General features: G+C 41.8%; 1 protein-coding gene across 3 annotated transcripts in view; it reads left to right on the top strand.

The window, feature by feature from the left end:
• The window catches only part of TTN (titin), a 269,746-nt gene that overhangs the window by 219,831 nt on the left and 27,024 nt on the right, over positions 1–22,891 (top strand). For all 3 annotated transcript variants that reach the window (XM_032293067.1, XM_032293068.1, XM_032293069.1), the window contains 9 exons: positions 1–17,106; positions 17,782–18,078; positions 18,184–18,771; positions 18,863–19,165; positions 19,280–19,576; positions 21,166–21,453; positions 21,566–21,865; positions 22,102–22,404; positions 22,511–22,816. In XM_032293067.1, the coding sequence (XP_032148958.1) occupies positions 1–17,106; positions 17,782–18,078; positions 18,184–18,771; positions 18,863–19,165; positions 19,280–19,576; positions 21,166–21,453; positions 21,566–21,865; positions 22,102–22,404; positions 22,511–22,816 (19,788 nt within the window). The remainder of the gene's footprint in view (positions 17,107–17,781; positions 18,079–18,183; positions 18,772–18,862; positions 19,166–19,279; positions 19,577–21,165; positions 21,454–21,565; positions 21,866–22,101; positions 22,405–22,510; positions 22,817–22,891) is intronic.

A 22,891-nucleotide genomic window follows, 5' to 3' on the forward strand; every position in this document is an offset into this window, starting at 1 on the left:
ATCCTCCAGGACCACCTTCAAATCCACACGTCACTGATACTACTAAGAAATCTGCTTCTTTGGCATGGGGCAAGCCTCATTATGATGGCGGACTTGAAATCACTGGCTATGTTGTGGAGCATCAGAAAGTAGGAGATGAGACCTGGATAAAAGATACCACAGGAACTTCCCTCAGAATCACTCAGTTCGTTGTTCCTGATCTTCAGACTAGAGAAAAATACAACTTTAGAATCAGTGCCATCAACGATGCAGGTGTTGGGGAGCCGGCGGTAATTCCAGATGTTGAAATCGTAGAACGGGAAATGGCTCCTGATTTTGAACTAGATGCTGAGCTTCGAAGAACTCTTGTTGTTAGAGCAGGACTCAGTATTAGAATATTTGTGCCGATTAAAGGTCGTCCTGCTCCTGAAGTGACATGGACCAAAGATGACATCAACCTGAAAAACCGAGCCAACATTGAAAATACAGAATCATTTACTCTTCTGATTATCCCAGAATGTAACAGATATGATACCGGTAAATTTGTCATGACTATTGAAAACCCGGCTGGGAAGAAAAGTGGCTTTGTGAACGTCAGAGTCTTGGACACACCAGGCCCAGTCCTCAACCTGCGGCCTACAGACATCACAAAGGACAGTGTCACCCTGCACTGGGACCTCCCTCTGATAGATGGGGGCTCACGTATAACAAACTACATTGTAGAGAAACGTGAAGCAACACGGAAATCATATTCCACAGCCACCACTAAGTGCCATAAATGCACGTATAAAGTTACTGGCTTGTCTGAAGGATGTGAATACTTCTTCAGAGTGATGGCAGAGAATGAATATGGAATTGGTGAGCCAGCAGAAACTACAGAGCCTGTAAAAGCCTCTGAAGCACCATCTCCACCAGACAGCCTTAACATCATGGACATAACTAAGAGCACCGTCAGCCTGGCATGGCCTAAGCCCAAACATGATGGTGGCAGCAAGATCACTGGCTATGTGATTGAAGCCCAAAGAAAAGGCTCTGACCAGTGGACCCACATCACAACCGTGAAAGGATTAGAATGTGTTGCGAGGAATCTAACCGAAGGAGAGGAATACACCTTCCAAGTGATGGCAGTGAACAGTGCAGGGAGAAGTGCCCCTAGAGAAAGCAGACCTGTCATTGTCAAGGAGCAGACAATGCTTCCAGAGCTGGATCTCCGTGGCATCTATCAGAAACTGGTCATTGCCAGAGCTGGTGAGAACATCAAAGTTGAAATTCCAGTGCTTGGTCGACCGAAACCCACAGTGACATGGAAAAAAGGAGACCAAATTCTTAAACAGACACAGAGAGTTAATTTTGAAACCACAGCAACTTCAACCATCTTAAATATCAATGAGTGTGTCAGAAGTGATAGTGGGCCCTATCCATTAACAGCAAGGAACATTGTCGGAGAGGTTGGTGATGTCATCACCATTCAAGTCCATGATATCCCAGGGCCACCTACTGGACCAATCAAATTTGATGAAGTTTCATCTGACTTTGTAATCTTCTCTTGGGATCCCCCTGAGAACGATGGTGGCGTCCCAATAAGCAACTACGTAGTGGAAATGCGGCAGACTGACAGTACTACCTGGGTTGAGTTAGCAACCACCGTTATACGTACTACCTATAAAGCCACCCGCCTTACTACTGGACTAGAGTATCAGTTCCGTGTAAAAGCTCAGAATAGATATGGAGTTGGACCAGGCATCACATCAGCATCTATAGTTGCCAACTATCCATTTAAGGTTCCTGGGCCTCCTGGTACCCCTCAGGTAACTGCAGTTACCAAGGATTCAATGACAATTAGCTGGCATGAGCCACTTTCTGATGGTGGAAGCCCCATTTTAGGATATCACGTTGAAAGAAAAGAACGAAATGGTATTCTCTGGCAGACAGTGAGCAAAGCTTTAGTACCAGGCAACATTTTCAAATCTAGTGGACTTACAGATGGTATTGCTTATGAATTCCGGGTAATTGCAGAAAATATGGCAGGCAAAAGCAAGCCAAGCAAGCCATCGGAGCCTATGTTTGCTCTGGATCCCATTGACCCACCTGGAAAACCAGTACCTCTAAATATTACAAGACACACAGTGACACTTAAATGGGCTAAGCCTGAATATACTGGGGGCTTTAAAATTACCAGTTATATTGTGGAAAAGAGAGACCTTCCTAATGGACGGTGGCTGAAGGCAAACTTCAGCAACATTTTGGAGAATGAATTTACAGTCAGTGGCCTAACAGAAGATGCTGCATATGAATTCCGTGTGATTGCCAAAAATGCTGCGGGTGCCATCAGTCCACCTTCTGAGCCATCCGATGCTATCACATGCAGGGATGACGTTGAAGCACCAAAGATAAAGGTGGATGTTAAATTTAAGGACACAGTTGTATTAAAAGCAGGTGAAGCATTCAGGCTAGAAGCTGATGTTTCAGGCCGCCCACCTCCAACAATGGAATGGACCAAAGATGGAAAAGAGCTGGAAGGCACAGCAAAATTAGAAATAAAAATTGCAGATTTCTCTACTAATCTGGTAAACAAGGATTCAACAAGAAGGGATAGTGGTGCCTACACCCTTACAGCAACTAATCCTGGTGGCTTTGCCAAACACATTTTCAATGTCAAAGTTCTTGACAGACCAGGGCCACCTGAAGGACCTTTGGCTGTAACTGAAGTGACTTCGGAAAAGTGTGTACTGTCATGGTTGCCTCCACTGGATGATGGAGGTGCCAAAATTGATCATTACATAGTACAGAAACGTGAAACCAGCAGATTGGCATGGACAAATGTAGCCTCAGAAGTCCAAGTAACAAAGCTAAAGGTCACTAAACTCTTGAAGGGCAATGAATACATATTCCGTGTCATGGCTGTAAATAAATATGGAGTTGGAGAGCCACTGGAATCAGAGCCTGTGCTCGCAGTGAATCCTTATGGACCACCTGATCCACCCAAAAACCCTGAAGTGACAACTATTACTAAAGATTCGATGGTTGTCTGCTGGGGACATCCTGATTCTGATGGTGGAAGTGAGATCATCAATTACATTGTGGAACGGCATGATAAAGCTAGCCAACGCTGGGTTAAATGCAACAAAAAAACTGTTACTGATTTAAGATATAAAGTGTCTGGACTGACAGAAGGACATGAATATGAGTACAGAATTATGGCTGAAAATGCTGCTGGAATTAGTGCACCAAGTCCTACCAGTCCATTTTACAAGGCTTGTGACACTGTGTTTAAACCTGGACCACCAGGTAACCCACGTGTTCTAGATACAAGTAGATCATCCATTTCAATTGCCTGGAATAAACCTATCTATGATGGTGGTTCAGAAATCACTGGGTATATGGTTGAGATTGCCCTGCCAGAGGAAGATGAATGGCAGATTGTTACTCCACCAGCAGGACTCAAGGCAACTTCTTATACCATCACTGGCCTCATAGAGAACCAGGAATATAAGATCCGTATCTATGCCATGAATTCTGAAGGACTTGGGGAACCTGCCCTTGTTCCTGGAACTCCAAAGGCTGAAGACAGAATGCTGCCTCCAGAGATTGAACTGGATGCTGACCTGCGTAAACTTGTTACTATAAGGGCCTGCTGCACCCTGAGACTTTTTGTTCCAATCAAAGGAAGGCCTGCACCTGAGGTGAAGTGGGCCCGGGAACACGGAGAATCTTTAGATAAAGCTAGCATCGAATCCACAAGCTCTTACACACTGCTTATTGTTGGAAATGTAAACAGATTTGACAGTGGCAAATATATACTAACTGTAGAAAATAGTTCAGGCAGCAAGTCTGCATTTGTCAATGTTAGAGTACTCGATACACCAGGCCCTCCACAGGATCTGAAGGTAAAGGAGGTCACTAAGACATCTGTTACACTGACATGGGACCCGCCTCTCCTTGATGGAGGTTCGAAAATCAAGAACTATATTGTTGAAAAGCGGGAATCAACAAGAAAAGCATATTCAACTGTTGCAACAAACTGCCACAAGACTTCCTGGAAGGTAGACCAGCTTCAAGAAGGCTGTAGCTACTATTTCAGGGTTCTCGCAGAAAATGAATATGGCATTGGGCTGCCTGCTGAAACCGCAGAATCTGTGAAAGCATCAGAACGCCCTCTTCCTCCAGGAAAAATAACTTTGATGGATGTCACAAGAAATAGCGTGTCACTATCTTGGGAGAAACCAGAGCATGATGGAGGCAGCCGAATTCTAGGCTACATTGTGGAGATGCAGAGCAAAGGCAGTGACAAATGGGCCACGTGTGCCACAGTCAAGGTCACTGAAGCCACTATCACTGGATTAATTCAGGGTGAAGAATACTCTTTCCGTGTTTCAGCTCAGAATGAAAAGGGCATCAGTGATCCTAGACAACTGAGTGTGCCAGTGATCGCCAAAGACCTTGTCATTCCACCAGCCTTCAAACTCCCGTTCAATACTTTCACTGTACTGGCAGGTGAAGACCTAAAAGTTGATGTTCCATTCATTGGCCGCCCTACACCAGCTGTAACCTGGCATAAAGATGATGTACCACTGAAGCAGACAACTAGAGTAAATGCAGAGAGCACAGAAAATAATTCACTACTGACAATAAAGGAAGCCTGCCGAGAAGATGTTGGCCATTATATGGTTAAACTGACTAACTCAGCGGGTGAAGCTACTGAAACCCTTAGTGTTATCGTTCTTGACAAACCAGGGCCTCCAACTGGACCAGTTAAAATAGATGAAGTGACAGCTGATAGTATCACTCTTTCCTGGGCCCCACCCAAGTATGATGGTGGAAGTTCTATCAATAATTACATTGTTGAGAAACGGGACACTTCCACAACCACCTGGCAAATTGTATCAGCTACAGTTGCAAGGACAACAATAAAGGCTTGCCGATTGAAGACTGGATGTGAATATCAGTTTAGAATTGCAGCTGAAAACAGATATGGGAAGAGTACCTACCTCAATTCAGAGCCTATTGTAGCCCAATATCCATTCAAAGTTCCTGGTCCTCCTGGCACTCCACTTGTCACACTGTCCTCCAGGGACAGCATGGAAGTACAATGGAATGAGCCAGTAAGTGATGGAGGAAGCAGAGTCACTGGCTATCATCTAGAACGCAAGGAAAGAAATAGCATCCTCTGGATTAAGTTGAATAAAACACCTATCCCTCAAACCAAGTTTAAGACAACTGGCCTTGAAGAAGGTGTTGAATATGAATTTAGAGTCTCTGCAGAGAACATCGTGGGCATTGGCAAGCCAAGTAAAGTATCAGAATGCTATGTGGCTCGTGACCCATGTGATCCACCAGGAAAGCCAGAGGCAATCATTGTCACAAGGAATTCTGTGACTCTTCAGTGGAAGAAACCCACCTATGATGGTGGAAGCAAGATTACTGGATACATTGTTGAAAAGAAAGAATTACCTGAGGGCCGTTGGATGAAAGCCAGTTTTACAAATATTATTGACACTCATTTTGAAGTAACTGGCCTCGTTGAAGATCACAGATATGAGTTCCGGGTTATAGCCCGAAATGCCGCAGGAGTGTTTAGTGAGCCTTCAGAAAGCACAGGAGCAATCACAGCTAGAGATGAGGTAGATCCACCACGAATAAGTATGGATCCAAAATACAAAGACACAATCGTGGTTCATGCTGGTGAGTCATTCAGGGTTGATGCAGATATTTATGGCAAGCCAATACCAACAATTCAGTGGATAAAAGGTGAACAGGAGCTTTCAAACACAGCTCGATTAGAAATAAAGAGCACCGACTTTGCTACCAGTCTCAGTGTAAAAGATGCAGTACGCATCGACAGTGGAAATTACATACTGAAAGCCAAAAATGTTGCAGGAGAGAGATCAGTTACTGTGAATGTCAAAGTTCTTGATAGACCAGGGCCACCTGAAGGACCTGTTGTTATCTCAGGCATTACAGCAGAAAAATGCACACTAGCTTGGAAACCCCCACTTCAGGATGGTGGGAGTGATATAATAAACTATATTGTGGAAAAGAGAGAAACCAGTCGCTTAGTTTGGACTGTGGTTGATGCCAATGTGCAGACCCTCAGCTGCAAGGTTACTAAGCTTCTTGAAGGCAATGAATATAGTTTCCGTATAATGGCTGTAAACAAATACGGTGTTGGTGAACCTCTCGAATCTGAGCCAGTAATTGCCAAGAATCCATTTGTAGTACCAGATGCACCAAAAGCTCCAGAAGTCACAACAGTGACCAAGGACTCAATGATTGTTGTATGGGAAAGACCAGCATCTGATGGTGGCAGTGAAATTCTTGGATATGTTCTTGAGAAACGGGATAAAGAAGGCATTAGATGGACAAGATGCCACAAGCGTCTGATTGGAGAGTTGCGCCTGAGAGTGACAGGACTCATAGAAAATCACAATTATGAGTTCAGAGTTTCCGCTGAGAATGCTGCTGGACTTAGTGAACCAAGCCCTCCTTCTGCTCACCAAAAGGCTTGTGATCCTATTTATAAACCAGGACCTCCAAACAACCCCAAAGTCATAGATACTACCAGATCTTCAGTATTCCTTTCTTGGAGCAAACCAATATATGATGGTGGCTGTGAAATCCAAGGATACATTGTTGAAAAATGTGATGTGAGTGTTGGTGAATGGACAATGTGCACTCCACCAACTGGAATTAACAAAACAAACATAGAAGTAGAGAAGCTGTTGGAAAAGCATGAATACAACTTCCGTATCTGTGCTATTAATAAAGCTGGTGTTGGAGAACATGCTGATGTCCCTGGACCTATTATAGTTGAAGAAAAACTGGAAGCACCAGACATTGATCTTGACCTAGAACTAAGGAAAATCATAAACATTAGGGCAGGTGGCTCCTTAAGGTTATTTGTTCCTATCAAAGGTCGTCCTACGCCAGAAGTTAAATGGGGAAAGATGGATGGTGAAATCCGAGATGCAGCTATAATTGATGTCACTAGCAGTTTCACCTCTCTTGTTCTTGACAATGTCAACCGATATGATAGTGGAAAATATACGCTTACATTAGAAAACAGCAGTGGAACAAAGTCTGCCTTTGTTACTGTGAGAGTTCTGGACACACCAAGTCCACCTGTTAACCTGAAAGTCACAGAAATCACCAAAGACTCGGTATCCATTACATGGGAACCTCCTTTGTTGGATGGGGGATCCAAAATAAAAAATTACATTGTTGAGAAACGTGAAGCCACAAGAAAATCATATGCTGCTGTTGTAACTAATTGCCATAAGAATTCTTGGAAAATCGATCAGCTCCAAGAAGGTTGCAGTTATTACTTTAGAGTCACAGCTGAGAATGAGTATGGTATTGGCCTTCCTGCTCAGACTGCTGATCCAATTAAGGTTGCAGAAGTACCACAACCTCCTGGAAAAATAACTGTGGATGATGTCACCAGAAACAGTGTCTCTCTGAGTTGGACAAAGCCTGAACACGATGGTGGCAGTAAAATCATTCAGTATATTGTGGAAATGCAAGCTAAACACAGTGAGAAGTGGTCAGAGTGTGCTCGAGTAAAGTCTCTTGAGGCAGTAATTACCAACCTAACTCAAGGGGAAGAATATCTTTTTAGAGTTGTTGCTGTAAATGAAAAGGGGAGAAGTGATCCTCGGTCTCTTGCAGTTCCAATAGTTGCCAAAGATCTGGTAATTGAGCCAGATGTAAAACCTGCATTCAGTAGTTACAGTGTACAGGTTGGCCAGGATTTGAAAATAGAAGTGCCAATTTCTGGACGTCCTAAGCCAACCATTACCTGGACTAAAGATGGTCTCCCACTGAAGCAGACCACAAGAATCAATGTTACTGATTCACTGGATCTCACCACACTCAGTATTAAAGAAACTCATAAGGATGATGGTGGACAATATGGCATCACAGTTGCCAATGTTGTTGGTCAGAAGACAGCATCCATCGAAATTATAACTCTAGATAAACCTGATCCTCCAAAAGGACCCGTTAAATTTGATGATGTTAGTGCTGAAAGTATTACATTATCTTGGAACCCTCCATTATATACAGGTGGCTGCCAAATCACCAACTACATTGTTCAGAAAAGAGATACAACCACCACAGTATGGGATGTTGTTTCTGCTACTGTTGCTAGAACTACGCTCAAGGTGACCAAACTGAAAACTGGCACAGAATACCAATTCAGAATATTTGCCGAAAACAGATATGGACAAAGCTTTGCCTTAGAGTCTGATCCAATTGTTGCTCAATATCCCTACAAAGAACCAGGTCCTCCAGGTACACCATTTGCCACAGCCATTTCCAAAGACTCCATGGTCATACAGTGGCATGAGCCAATCAACAATGGTGGAAGCCCAGTCATAGGTTACCACCTGGAGAGAAAAGAAAGAAATAGTATTTTGTGGACAAAGGTCAACAAAACTATTATTCATGACACTCAATTCAAAGCACAGAATCTTGAAGAAGGCATTGAATATGAATTCAGAGTTTATGCTGAAAATATTGTTGGTGTAGGCAAAGCAAGCAAGAATTCTGAATGCTATGTAGCCAGAGATCCCTGTGACCCACCAGGAACCCCAGAAGCAATAATGGTTAAAAGAAATGAAATCACTTTACAGTGGACCAAACCTGTATATGATGGTGGAAGTATGATTACAGGCTACATTGTAGAGAAACGTGACTTGCCTGATGGTCGTTGGATGAAAGCCAGCTTTACAAATGTCATTGAAACTCAATTTACTGTGTCAGGTCTTACTGAAGATCAAAGATATGAATTCAGAGTCATTGCAAAGAATGCAGCTGGTGCAATAAGTAAACCCTCTGACAGTACTGGACCAATAACTGCCAAGGATGAGGTTGAACTCCCAAGAATTTCAATGGATCCCAAATTCAGAGACACAATTGTGGTAAATGCTGGAGAAACATTTAGGCTTGAGGCTGATGTCCATGGAAAGCCCCTACCTACCATTGAGTGGTTAAGAGGAGATAAGGAAATTGAAGAATCTGCTAGATGTGAAATAAAGAACACAGATTTCAAGGCTTTACTTATTATAAAAGATGCGATTAGAATTGATGGTGGACAGTATATTTTAAGAGCTTCCAATGTTGCAGGTTCTAAATCATTCCCAGTAAATGTAAAAGTATTAGATAGACCAGGACCTCCAGAAGGGCCAGTCCAGGTTACTGGAGTCACTTCTGAAAAATGTTCTTTAACATGGTCTCCACCACTTCAAGATGGTGGCAGTGACATTTCTCACTATGTTGTTGAAAAGCGAGAAACAAGTCGACTTGCCTGGACTGTTGTTGCTTCAGAAGTTGTGACCAATTCTCTGAAAATTACCAAACTCTTAGAAGGTAATGAATATATTTTCCGTATAATGGCTGTCAACAAATATGGTGTTGGAGAGCCTTTGGAATCTGCACCAGTACTAATGAAAAATCCATTTGTGCTTCCTGGACCACCAAAAAGCTTGGAAATCACAAATATTGCCAAAGACTCCATGACCGTCTGTTGGAACCGTCCAGATAGTGATGGTGGAAGTGAGATTATTGGTTACATTGTAGAGAAAAGAGACAGAAGTGGTATTCGATGGATAAAATGTAATAAACGCCGCATTACAGATTTGCGTCTAAGAGTGACAGGATTAACAGAAGATCATGAGTATGAATTCAGGGTCTCTGCAGAAAATGCTGCTGGAGTTGGAGAACCAAGTCCAGCTACAGTTTATTATAAGGCCTGTGATCCTGTGTTCAAACCTGGCCCACCCACCAATGCACACATTGTAGACACTACTAAAAATTCAATCACACTTGCCTGGGGTAAACCCATCTACGATGGTGGCAGTGAGATCCTGGGATATGTAGTAGAAATGTGTAAAGCAGATGAAGAAGAATGGCAAATAGTTACTCCACAGACTGGCTTAAGGGTCACTCGATTTGAAATTTCAAAGCTGACCGAACACCAAGAGTATAAAATACGAGTCAGTGCCCTTAACAAAGTTGGTTTAGGCGAGGCTACATCAGTTCCTGGTACTGTGAAACCAGAAGATAAACTCGAAGCACCTGAACTTGACCTTGATTCCGAATTAAGAAAAGGAATTGTTGTAAGAGCTGGTGGCTCTGCCAGAATTCACATTCCATTCAAAGGTCGTCCAACGCCTGAGATCACTTGGTCTCGAGAAGAAGGTGAATTCACAGATAAGGTCCAAATTGAAAAGGGAGTAAACTATACCCAACTATCAATAGATAACTGTGATAGAAATGATGCTGGAAAATACATTCTTAAGTTGGAAAACAGCAGTGGATCAAAGTCTGCTTTTGTAACTGTGAAAGTTCTTGACACTCCAGGACCACCACAGAATTTGGCAGTCAAAGAAGTGAGAAAAGATTCTGTCCTCCTGGTATGGGAGCCACCCATCATTGATGGAGGGGCAAAGGTCAAGAACTATGTGATTGACAAACGTGAGTCAACCAGAAAAGCTTATGCTAATGTAAGTAGTAAATGCAGCAAAACAAGTTTTAAAGTGGAAAATCTTACAGAAGGAGCCATTTATTACTTCAGAGTCATGGCTGAAAATGAATTTGGAGTCGGTGTTCCAGTGGAAACTGTTGATGCTGTGAAAGCTGCTGAACCTCCTTCCCCTCCAGGAAAGGTTACACTCACTGATGTCTCCCAGACCAGTGCATCGCTTATGTGGGAGAAGCCTGAACATGATGGTGGTAGCAGAGTCTTGGGGTATGTTGTTGAAATGCAGCCCAAAGGAACTGAAAAATGGAGTGTTGTGGCCGAATCCAAAGTCTGTAACGCAGTTGTTACTGGTTTGAGTTCTGGACAAGAATATCAGTTCCGTGTCAAGGCTTATAACGAGAAAGGAAAAAGCGATCCAAGAGTGCTGGGTGTTCCTGTCATAGCCAAGGACTTGACTATACAGCCTAGTTTAAAGTTACCATTTAACACATATAGTATCCAAGCTGGAGAAGATCTTAAAATAGAAATTCCAGTTATAGGCCGACCAAGACCTAAAATTTCTTGGGTCAAAGATGGTGAGCCTCTAAAACAGACAACAAGAGTAAACGTTGAAGAAACAGCTACCTCAACTGTCTTGCACATTAAAGAAAGTAACAAAGATGACTTTGGAAAATACACTGTAACAGCAACAAATAGTGCAGGCACAGCAACAGAAAATCTCAGTGTTATTGTTTTAGAAAAGCCTGGACCTCCGGTTGGCCCAGTTCGGTTTGATGAAGTTAGTGCAGACTTTGTAGTCATATCTTGGGAACCTCCAGCCTATACTGGTGGCTGCCAGATAAGCAACTACATTGTAGAGAAGCGAGATACAACCACCACCACTTGGCATATGGTATCAGCAACAGTTGCAAGAACAACAATTAAAATAACCAAACTGAAAACAGGCACGGAGTACCAGTTTAGAATTTTTGCTGAAAACAGGTATGGAAAAAGTGCCCCACTGGATTCTAAGCCAATTATTGTACAATATCCATTTAAAGAACCTGGACCACCTGGAACTCCTTTTGTGACATCAATCTCAAAAGATCAGATGCTTGTCCAATGGCATGAGCCAGTTAATGATGGAGGCAGCAAAATTATTGGCTACCATCTTGAACAGAAAGAAAAGAACAGTATTTTATGGGTCAAGTTAAATAAGACCCTCATTCAGGATACCAAATTCAAAACAACTGGGCTTGATGAGGGCCTTGAGTATGAGTTCAAAGTTTCTGCTGAAAATATTGTTGGCATTGGCAAGCCTAGCAAAGTGTCGGAATGCTTTGTTGCTCGTGATCCATGTGACCCACCTGGTCGCCCTGAAGCCATTGTTATTACAAGAAACAACATCACACTGAAATGGAAGAAACCTGCCTATGATGGTGGTAGCAAAATAACAGGTTATATTGTAGAAAAGAAGGACCTACCTGACGGCCGCTGGATGAAAGCCAGCTTTACCAATGTATTAGAAACTGAATTTACAGTGAGTGGACTTGTAGAAGACCAAAGATATGAATTTAGAGTAATTGCAAGGAATGCAGCTGGAAACTTGAGTGAACCATCTGAAAGTAGTGGTGCCATTACTGCAAGAGATGAAATTGATGCACCGAATGCCTCTCTAGATCCAAAATATAAAGATGTCATCGTTGTTCATGCAGGAGAGACTTTTGTTCTTGAAGCTGACATCCGTGGCAAACCTATACCTGATGTTATTTGGTTAAAAGATGGAAAAGAACTTGAAGAAACAGCGGCTAGAATGGAAATTAAATCTACTATTCAGAAAACAACTCTTGTTGTCAAAGACTGTATACGGACTGATGGAGGACAATATATTCTGAAACTCAGCAATGTTGGTGGTACAAAGTCTATACCAATCACTGTAAAGGTACTTGACAGGCCAGGACCTCCTGAAGGGCCTCTGAAAGTTACGGGAGTTACTGCAGAAAAATGTTACCTGGCATGGAACCCACCTTTGCATGATGGTGGTGCTAATATTTCACATTACATCATTGAAAAGAGGGAGACAAGCCGACTCTCTTGGACCCAGGTTTCGACTGAGGTACAGGCTCTTAACTACAAAGTTACTAAACTTCTTCCTGGTAATGAATACATTTTCCGTGTCATGGCTGTGAATAAATATGGAATTGGAGAGCCCCTGGAATCTGAGCCTATTATAGCCTGTAATCCTTACAAGCCACCAGGTCCTCCTTCAACACCTGAAGTCTCAGCAATCACCAAAGATTCTATGATAGTAACATGGACACGCCCAGTAGACGATGGAGGTGCCGAAATTGACGACTACATTCTTGAAAAACGAGATAAGGAAGGCATTAGATGGACCAAGTGCAACAAGAAAACACTAACGGATCTCCGGCTCAGGGTAACTGGTCTTACTGAAGGCCATTCCTATGAATTCAGAGTTGCTGCTGAAAATGCAGCTGGTGTGGGAGAACCTAGTGAGCCATCTGTTTTCTACCGTGCATGTGATGCCTTGTATCCACCAGGTCCACCAAGCAATCTGAAAGTGACAGACACTTCCAGATCTTCTGTCTCCCTGTCATGGAATAAGCCAATTTATGATGGTGGTGCACCTGTTAAGGGCTATGTTGTTGAGGTCAAAGAAGCTGCTGCTGATGAATGGACAACCTGCACTCCACCAACAGGATTACAAGGAAAGCAGTTCACAGTGACCAAGCTTAAAGAAAATACTGAATATAACTTCCGTATTTGTGCCATCAATTCTGAAGGTGTAGGTGAACCTGCAACTCTACCTGGTTCAGTGGTTGCTCAGGAGAGAATCGAGCCACCAGAAATAGAACTCGATGCTGATCTCAGAAAGGTGGTCGTTCTGCGTGCAGGTGCTACTTTACGCTTATTTGTCACTATCAAAGGTCGTCCAGAACCTGAAGTTAAATGGGAAAAGGCTGAAGGCATTCTCACTGACAGGGCTCAGATTGAGGTGACTAGCTCATTTACAATGTTGGTGATTGATAATGTTACCAGATTTGACAGTGGTCGGTATAATCTGACATTGGAAAATAATAGTGGCTCCAAAACAGCTTTTGTTAACGTCAGAGTTCTTGACTCACCAAGTGCCCCTGTGAATTTGACTGTAAGAGAAGTGAAGAAAGACTCAGTGACATTGTCCTGGGAACCGCCACTTATTGATGGTGGAGCTAAGATTACAAACTACATTGTTGAAAAACGAGAAACTACCAGAAAAGCCTATGCTACTAGTACAAACAATTGTACTAAAACTACTTTCAAAATTGAAAATCTACAAGAAGGATGTTCTTACTATTTCCGAGTCTTGGCTTCCAATGAATACGGGATTGGTTTGCCAGCTGAAACAACGGAACCCGTTAAAGTGTCTGAACCACCCCTCCCACCTGGAAGAGTAACTCTTGTTGATGTGACCCATAATACAGCTACAATTAAGTGGGAGAAACCGGAAAGTGATGGTGGCAGCAAAATTACTGGTTATGTGGTTGAAATGCAGACTAAAGGGAGTGAAAAGTGGAGCACTTGCACACAAGTTAAGACTCTAGAAGCAACTATATCTGGCTTAACTGCAGGAGAAGAGTATGTCTTCAGGGTAGCTGCAGTTAATGAAAAGGGAAGAAGTGATCCAAGACAACTTGGAGTGCCAGTAATTGCAAGGGATATTGAAATAAAGCCTTCAGTTGAGCTTCCTTTCAATACTTTCAATGTAAAGGCTAGAGACCAACTTAAGATTGATGTGCCATTCAAAGGAAGACCTCAAGCTACTGTGACCTGGAAAAAAGATGGTCAGACTCTTAAAGAGACAACTAGAGTCAATGTTTCTTCTTCAAAGACTGTGACATCACTATCTATTAAGGAAGCTTCAAGGGAAGATGTTGGAACTTATGAATTATGTGTTTCAAACAGTGCTGGATCCATAACAGTTCCTATTACTATAGTTGTCCTTGACAGACCAGGACCTCCAGGTCCTATACGTATTGATGAGGTTAGTTGTGATAGCGTAACCATTTCTTGGAATCCTCCAGAATATGACGGTGGCTGCCAAATTAGCAATTACATTGTTGAAAAGAGAGAAACCACCTCTACAACATGGCACATAGTTTCACAAGCAGTTGCAAGAACATCCATTAAAATAGTTCGCCTGACAACAGGAAGTGAGTATCAGTTCCGTGTTTGTGCAGAAAATCGCTATGGAAAGAGCTCCTACAGTGAATCTTCAGCTGTTGTTGCAGAGTATCCATTCAGTCCTCCAGGTCCTCCTGGTACTCCTAAAGTTGTGCATGCCACAAAATCTACCATGCTTGTAACCTGGCAGGTGCCAGTTAATGATGGAGGAAGTCGAGTAATTGGCTATCATCTTGAGTATAAAGAAAGAAGCAGCATTCTTTGGTCAAAAGCAAATAAAATTCTCATTCCTGATACTCAAATGAAAGTCTCCGGCCTTGATGAAGGACTGATGTATGAGTATCGTGTTTATGCTGAGAATATTGCTGGAATTGGTAAATGCAGTAAATCTTGTGAACCAGTCCCTGCAAGAGATCCTTGTGACCCTCCTGGACAACCTGAAGTCACAAATATCACAAGAAAATCAGTGTCACTTAAATGGTCTAAACCACATTATGATGGTGGAGCTAAGATCACAGGATACATTGTTGAACGCAGAGAACTACCAGATGGCCGGTGGCTGAAGTGCAATTATACTAATATACAAGAAACATACTTTGAAGTAACTGAGCTTACTGAAGATCAGCGTTATGAATTCCGGGTTTTTGCAAGGAATGCTGCTGACTCAGTTAGTGAGCCATCTGAATCCACTGGGCCTATTACAGTTAAAGATGATGTTGAGGCTCCAAGAATTATGATGGATGTCAAGTTCCAAGGCGTTATTGTTGTTAAAGCTGGCGAGGTCCTTAAGATAAATGCAGACATTGCAGGGCGACCTATGCCGGTAATTTCCTGGGCCAAGGATGGTGTAGAAATTGAAGAAAGAGCAAGAACAGAAATTATCTCAACAGACAATCATACTTTGTTAACAGTTAAAGAATGTGTAAGACGAGACACTGGACAATATGTACTAACACTGAAGAATGTTGCTGGCACTCGGTCTGTGGCAGTTAATTGCAAGGTACTTGATAAGCCTGGTCCACCAGCAGGACCACTTGAAATAAATGGCCTCACTGCTGAGAAATGCTCTCTTTCCTGGGGACGTCCCCAAGAAGACGGTGGCGCAGATATCGACTATTACATTGTAGAAAAACGTGAAACAAGCCACCTTGCATGGACAATATGTGAAGGAGAGTTACGGACAACATCCTGTAAAGTAACCAAGTTACTCAAAGGCAATGAATATATATTTAGAGTAACTGGTGTTAATAAATATGGTGTTGGTGAGCCCCTAGAGAGTGTAGCTGTAAAGGCACTAGATCCATTTACAGTTCCAAGTCCACCCACATCTTTGCAAATTACTTCTGTGACCAAAGAATCCATGACACTTTGCTGGTCAAGACCCGAGAGTGATGGAGGCAGTGAAATATCTGGATATATAATTGAAAGGCGAGAGAAAAATAGCCTAAGATGGGTGCGTGTAAACAAAAAACCAGTTTATGATCTGAGAGTGAAATCAACAGGACTTCGGGAAGGATGTGAATATGAATATCGCGTTTATGCAGAAAATGCTGCTGGCCTAAGTCTTCCAAGTGAAAGCTCTCCCTTAATTCGGGCAGAAGATCCAGTGTTCCTACCATCTCCTCCATCCAAACCCAAAATTGTGGACTCAGGCAAGACAACTATTACTATCAGCTGGGTTAAGCCTCTCTTTGATGGTGGGGCCCCAATAACTGGATACACTGTAGAATACAAGAAATCTGATGACACTGACTGGAAAACTGCCATTCAGAGCTTACGAGGCACAGAATATACAATAGGTGGACTAACAACAGGAGCTGAATATGTTTTCAGAGTAAAATCTGTCAATAAGGTGGGTGCTAGTGACCCCAGTGATAGCTCCGACCCTCAGATAGCAAAGGAAAGAGAAGAAGAACCTGTATTTGATATTGACAGTGAAATGAGGAAGACTTTGATTGTCAAGGCTGGTGCCTCATTTACCATGACTGTGCCTTTCCGAGGAAGACCAGTACCCAATGTCTTGTGGAGTAAGCCAGACACTGACCTCCGCACTAGAGCTTATATTGATACCACAGACTCTCGTACATCACTGACCATTGAAAATGCCAACAGAAATGACTCTGGAAAATACACATTAACAATTCAGAATGTTTTGAGTGCTGCTTCACTGACCTTAGTTGTCAAAGTTTTAGATTCCCCCGGTCCTCCAACCAACATTACTGTGCAAGATGTAACTAAAGAGTCTGCAGTGTTATCCTGGGATGTTCCTGAAAATGATGGTGGAGCACCAGTGAAGAATTACCACATAGAAAAACGTGAGGCCAGCAAGAAAGCATGGGTCTCTGTGACCAACAACTGTAACCGCCTCTCCTACAAAGTTACCAATTTACAAGAAGGAGCTATTTACTACTTCAGAGTCTCTGGAGAAAATGAGTTTGGTGTTGGTATACCAGCTGAAACAAAGGAAGGAGTAAAAATAACAGGTACGTTTTAAGAACAGGGAAATTCCACATATCCATGTTAAATTTTTCAGAATAGTGTGAATCATTCTAATTAGTCGTTATTTCATCTTAAATCCTTTTGGTTCACACCCTTCATACCCCAAACTATTCAGACTATAGTACAAAGTGGAATCTGTAGTGGAGAAAGTCTTTCATTGATTTAAAAAAACAAATTTACATAGCTAAAATTGGATATGTTGAATTTAAGTATAATTAAATATAACTGCATACATATGTAAGTATACATTTTTATGTATACACACATTATATATGTATAGTATGTGTATATGATGCACATGCTGTATGTGTGTATGTGGGTGTGTGTGTATAGAAATTGTATCATAAAGTTTTTTAAAAGATTGTTCATCTTGTTCCTCTTTTTTACATCCACAATGAATTTGGAGTAAATTTTGTCATTTAATCTCCTTATTTGACTCTTAATTTGGATTTGAATGCTATAGCATGTAATGACATAACTTGTGGGAGCTTTGGTTGGCTCTGAAGCAAAACTGGCTATGTAAAAAGGAAGGAAGACTCGAATCAAAGTAAACAATATGGCCTTCATTTAAAAGTTTTCTTTTGACAATACATGACGAATGCACATAGAAAAAATGTTGTAATAATTATTCACTTTCTTTTGATGCTTTGTTTTCTTAGAAAAACCAAGCCCACCTGAAAAACTTGGAGTAACAAGTATATCCAAAGACAGTGTTTCCCTGTCCTGGCTGAAGCCTGAACATGATGGTGGAAGCAGAATTGTACACTATGTTGTTGAGGCACTAGAAAAAGGACAGAAAAACTGGGTTAAATGTGCAGTAGCAAAGTCAACCCATCACATTGTTTCTGGTCTGAGGGAGAATTCTGAATACTTTTTCCGGGTGTTTGCTGAAAATCAAGCTGGCCTGAGTGACCCAAGAGAGCTTCTGCTTCCTGTTCTTATTAAGGAGCAAATAGGTATGTCTAATTTTATGTAGGAGCAGAATTTTAAATTATTAGCATGATTTTATGTTAATTTTCAGAAACCCCTTTTCAGCTTCACTTTCTTTACTCATTTTTCAGAACCACCTGAAATTGATATGAAGAATTTCCCAAGTCATACCGTATATGTTAGGGCTGGTTCAAACCTTAAAGTTGACATTCCAATCTCTGGAAAACCACTTCCCAAGGTGACCTTATCAAGAGACGGCGTCCCCCTAAAGGCAACCATGAGATTTAATACTGAAGTTACTGCTGAGAACCTGACCATCCATCTCAAAGAAAGTGTTACAGCTGATGCTGGAAGATATGAGATCACTGCTGCCAACTCCAGTGGAACAACCAAAGCTTTCATTAACATTGTTGTGCTGGACAGGCCTGGTCCTCCAACTGGCCCTGTTGTTATTAGTGATATAACTGAAGAAAGCGTGACTCTCAAGTGGGAGCCACCTAAGTATGATGGTGGAAGTCAAGTTACCAACTATATCCTACTCAAAAGAGAAACAAGTACTGCAGTATGGACTGAAGTGTCTGCAACAGTTGCAAGAACCACGATTAAAGTCATGAAACTGACCACAGGAGAAGAATACCAATTCCGCATCAAGGCAGAAAACCGCTTCGGCATCAGTGATCACATAGATTCAGCTTGTGTGATTGTCAAACTGCCATACAGTAAGTTGTCCAACTTTTCAAAGATCCAGGGTTTCGTTTACCATAAATGTGTTAAATGTCTGTACTAATCTATGGGATTTCTCTTTTGCAGCAACGCCTGGACCGCCATCTACACCATGGGTCACTAATGTTACTCGAGAAAGCATCACTGTGGGCTGGCATGAACCAGTGTCTAATGGAGGCAGTGCAATCACAGGCTATCACCTAGAAATGAAAGACAGAAACAGCATTTTATGGCAAAAGGCCAACAAACTGGTCATCCGCACAACTCACTTCAAAGTCACAACAATCAGTGCTGGACTTATTTATGAATTTAGAGTGTATGCAGAAAATGCTGCTGGAGTTGGAAAACCCAGCCATCCTTCTGAACCAGTATTGGCAATTGACGCCTGTGGTATGTATTTGTCATGAGAAGGGAAGTTCTGATAACAAAAATGCAAATATTACTTCTGCAAAGCAAAATAATAATGACTTAAGTGCCGCTAATCTGCTTCTTTTATTACCACAGAACCCCCAAGAAATGTTCGTATCACTGATATTTCAAAGAACTCTGTCAGCCTTTCATGGCAACAACCAGCTTTTGATGGAGGTAGCAAGATTACAGGCTACATTGTTGAGAGACGTGACCTTCCAGATGGCAGATGGACCAAGGCCAGCTTCACCAATGTTACTGAAACTCAATTCATCATTTCTGGCTTGACTCAGAATTCCCAGTATGAATTCCGTGTCTTTGCTAGGAATGCTGTTGGCTCCATTAGCAATCCATCAGAGGTTGTAGGGCCCATTACTTGCATCGATTCTTATGGTAAGCATGTTTAGCACTTTGAGTCTCAACAGCGGTTTAACTCAGTCTTTTCCCTTGCCTTTTCCTGGAAGAAATTATGAACTAGTTGGGAGTCTGAAAAGAATTCCTTAAATACCTTTCCAGCCCTCGGAACTTGACTGTAAAGAGAGATTTAGACCTCAGGATATCAATGGTCCTTTCCAACTTTAATCTTTTATGATTCTTTGATTGTATGAGTTGGTGCTTTCGTTCTATTTTAAATTATCATAGTCAATAATTCAAACCGTGGTTGAGTTCCTAGAAAATATTGCTTTAAATAAGTGACAGACTAAATAGAGACTTGTTTGTTTTTTGAGTCAGAGTCACTCTGTCGCCCAGGCTGGAGTGCAGTGGTGCAGCCTCGGCTCACTGCAACCTCCACCTTCTGGGCTCAAATGATTCTCATGCCTCAGCCACCTGAGTAGCTGGGATTACAGGCGTGCGCCACCATTCCCAGCTAATTTTTTGTATTTTTAGCAGAGACGGGGTTTTACCACGTTGGTCTCAACCTCCTGACTTCAGGTGATTCACTTGCCTCAGCCTCCCAAAATGTTGGAATTATAGGCGTGAGTCACCACACCTGGTCTAAATAAACACTTTGATGATGATAGTATTAGCAGCAGCTAACATTTATTGAGTAATTTTCAAGAATTCTTTCCCTTACTTCTCTCAGCCCCCATATTAGCCCATCTTATAGAAGAGAAACTGAGGCCAAGAGTGCTTTTGCAACTTCCCTATTAGGGATGGAGTGGAAATTCAAACAGACTTCAGAGCCTTCTCTATCATGGTTATTCCAAAATGCATATTCTTCATTCTGGAAAATAAGTGGCAGATTCAACTCAACAATGTTTTAAAAATTAAAATGTCATGAGAGTCAGGTATCCTGTGACACGTTTCCTGAAAGATCTCTATTTGCGAAGAGAAAGCTGAGCCACTGTAGTGTCCGGGCAAAAGTATCCACTCCCATCTTCATGCTGAGAATTTCAGGGCTATTCTTTATTTATGAATCAGGCTTCGTGGACACTGAATCAGTGTTTATGAGAGTGTGAAGCAAGTCAAGTTTAGTTCTGTTTCTTGATAGTTCCAAACAGCCTAGCAGCAAACTGTCCAGTGAGTATGTAGTTCTGTGGGTAGAGAATTTAGACTTTAAGGGTTTGATGTGAACTGTCCACACTTGGATATCAGTGAACTGGGAAGGGAAAAGAAAAAGAATAGGAGGTGGTTAGAGGAAAAGGAAAGAAAAGCTAAAGTGAAAGAAAATGTTTAACAGCTTCTTCCATGATGTTCTCACTACCATATCCCATCTCATTTCTGGAATAAAGCAACTAATGGACTTTAAAACACATGTAAAAGGTGCTTAAGGCCCTACACAACTCAGTCTTCCTACCCCATCTGAGAGAGAAGAGTGGCCTATAAATTTTTAATTTTTAAAATAATAATTGCATAGAATTAGAATGACGGTGTGTGTGTATAATTTAATAAGGGCCAATTACCTTACTTTAAGGTTGATGCAACTATTTTTTTTTTATCCTTATAATATCTTAAATATTTCTCAACTGTTTTTCTTGCAGGTGGTCCTGTAATTGATTTGCCTCTGGAATATACAGAAGTTGTCAAATACAGAGCAGGTACATCTGTGAAGCTCAGAGCTGGCATTTCTGGCAAACCTGCACCTACAATAGAATGGTATAAAGATGATAAAGAATTACAAACCAATGCACTGGTGTGTGTCGAAAATACTACTGACCTTGCATCTATACTCATCAAAGATGCCGATCGCCTTAATAGTGGATGCTATGAATTAAAACTAAGGAATGCCATGGGCTCAGCCTCAGCCACCATCAGAGTACAGATCCTTGGTAGGTGCTGAATACAGACCACTGTCATGTCACATTTGCCTAAAGCTTAGTAATTTTAAATAAGTAGGCTTTAAAGAAGTACTAACATAGTGTTTTGTTCTTTCATTGATAGACAAACCAGGCCCACCTGGTGGACCAATTGAATTTAAGACTGTAACTGCTGAAAAGATCACTCTTCTCTGGCGGCCTCCAGCTGATGATGGTGGTGCAAAAATCACTCACTACATTGTGGAAAAGCGTGAGACAAGCCGCGTTGTATGGTCCATGGTGTCTGAAAATTTGGAAGAGTGCATCATTACAACCACCAAAATTATCAAAGGAAATGAATACATCTTCCGGGTCCGAGCCGTGAACAAATATGGGATTGGCGAACCACTGGAATCTGATTCTGTTGTAGCCAAGAATGCTTTTGGTGAGACATGATTTCATTAGAAAACTGAAATGTGAAAAATTTAAAAATAAACTTTGCTAACCTGTGCATATGCTTTAATTTTCTTTTGTATAATACCTGTCTCATTACTATCCTTTTCACAAGGTGAAAAATATAAAAACTAAAACTAATGTTCCTGGATGGAATGTGAACATCATAGATATAATTTATCAGTAATATTGATCCTTGTACCTCGTTTTCCTTTCCTTTCTACATAGTTACACCTGGGCCACCAGGCATACCAGAAGTGACAAAGATTACCAAGAATTCGATGACTGTTGTCTGGAGCAGGCCAATTGCAGATGGTGGTAGTGATGTAAGTGGCTATTTCCTTGAAAAACGAGATAAGAAGAGTCTAGGATGGTTTAAAGTACTAAAAGAGACTATCCGTGACACCAGACAGAAAGTAACAGGACTCACAGAAAACAGTGACTATCAATACAGAGTCTGTGCTGTAAACGCTGCTGGACAGGGTCCATTCTCCGAACCATCTGAATTCTACAAAGCTGCTGATCCTATTGGTAAGTGCTCATACCTGCAGCATCTTCACCTGTGTCTTCTTAATTCGCCTGTGTGACTGAATTGTAAGTGATTGTATGATTATTTTATTGTGAATGGTCATTCCAGATCCTCCAGGTCCACCTGCTAAGATAAGAATTGTAGATTCAACCAAGTCATCCATCACCCTTGGCTGGAGTAAGCCTGTCTATGATGGGGGCAGTGCTGTTACTGGTTATGTTGTCGAGATGAGACAAGGAGAGGAAGAGGAATGGACTGTTGTCTCTACCAAAGGAGAGGTCAGAACTACAGAATATGTGGTATCCAACCTGAAACCTGGAGTCAATTACTACTTCCGGGTCTCTGCTGTAAACTGTGCTGGACAAGGAGAACCTATAGAAATGACTGAACCTGTACAAGCTAAAGATATACTTGGTATGTACCTACTGGTGTGATTATGTTTGTTATACGCATACTTCCAGGAAATCACACGTGTTTTGCTTTTAAAAT

The sequence above is a fragment of the Sapajus apella genome, unplaced genomic scaffold (assembly GCF_009761245.1).
Source record: "Sapajus apella isolate SASKATOON/1434 unplaced genomic scaffold, GSC_monkey_1.0 scaffold28, whole genome shotgun sequence".
Lineage (NCBI taxonomy): Eukaryota > Metazoa > Chordata > Mammalia > Primates > Cebidae > Sapajus > Sapajus apella.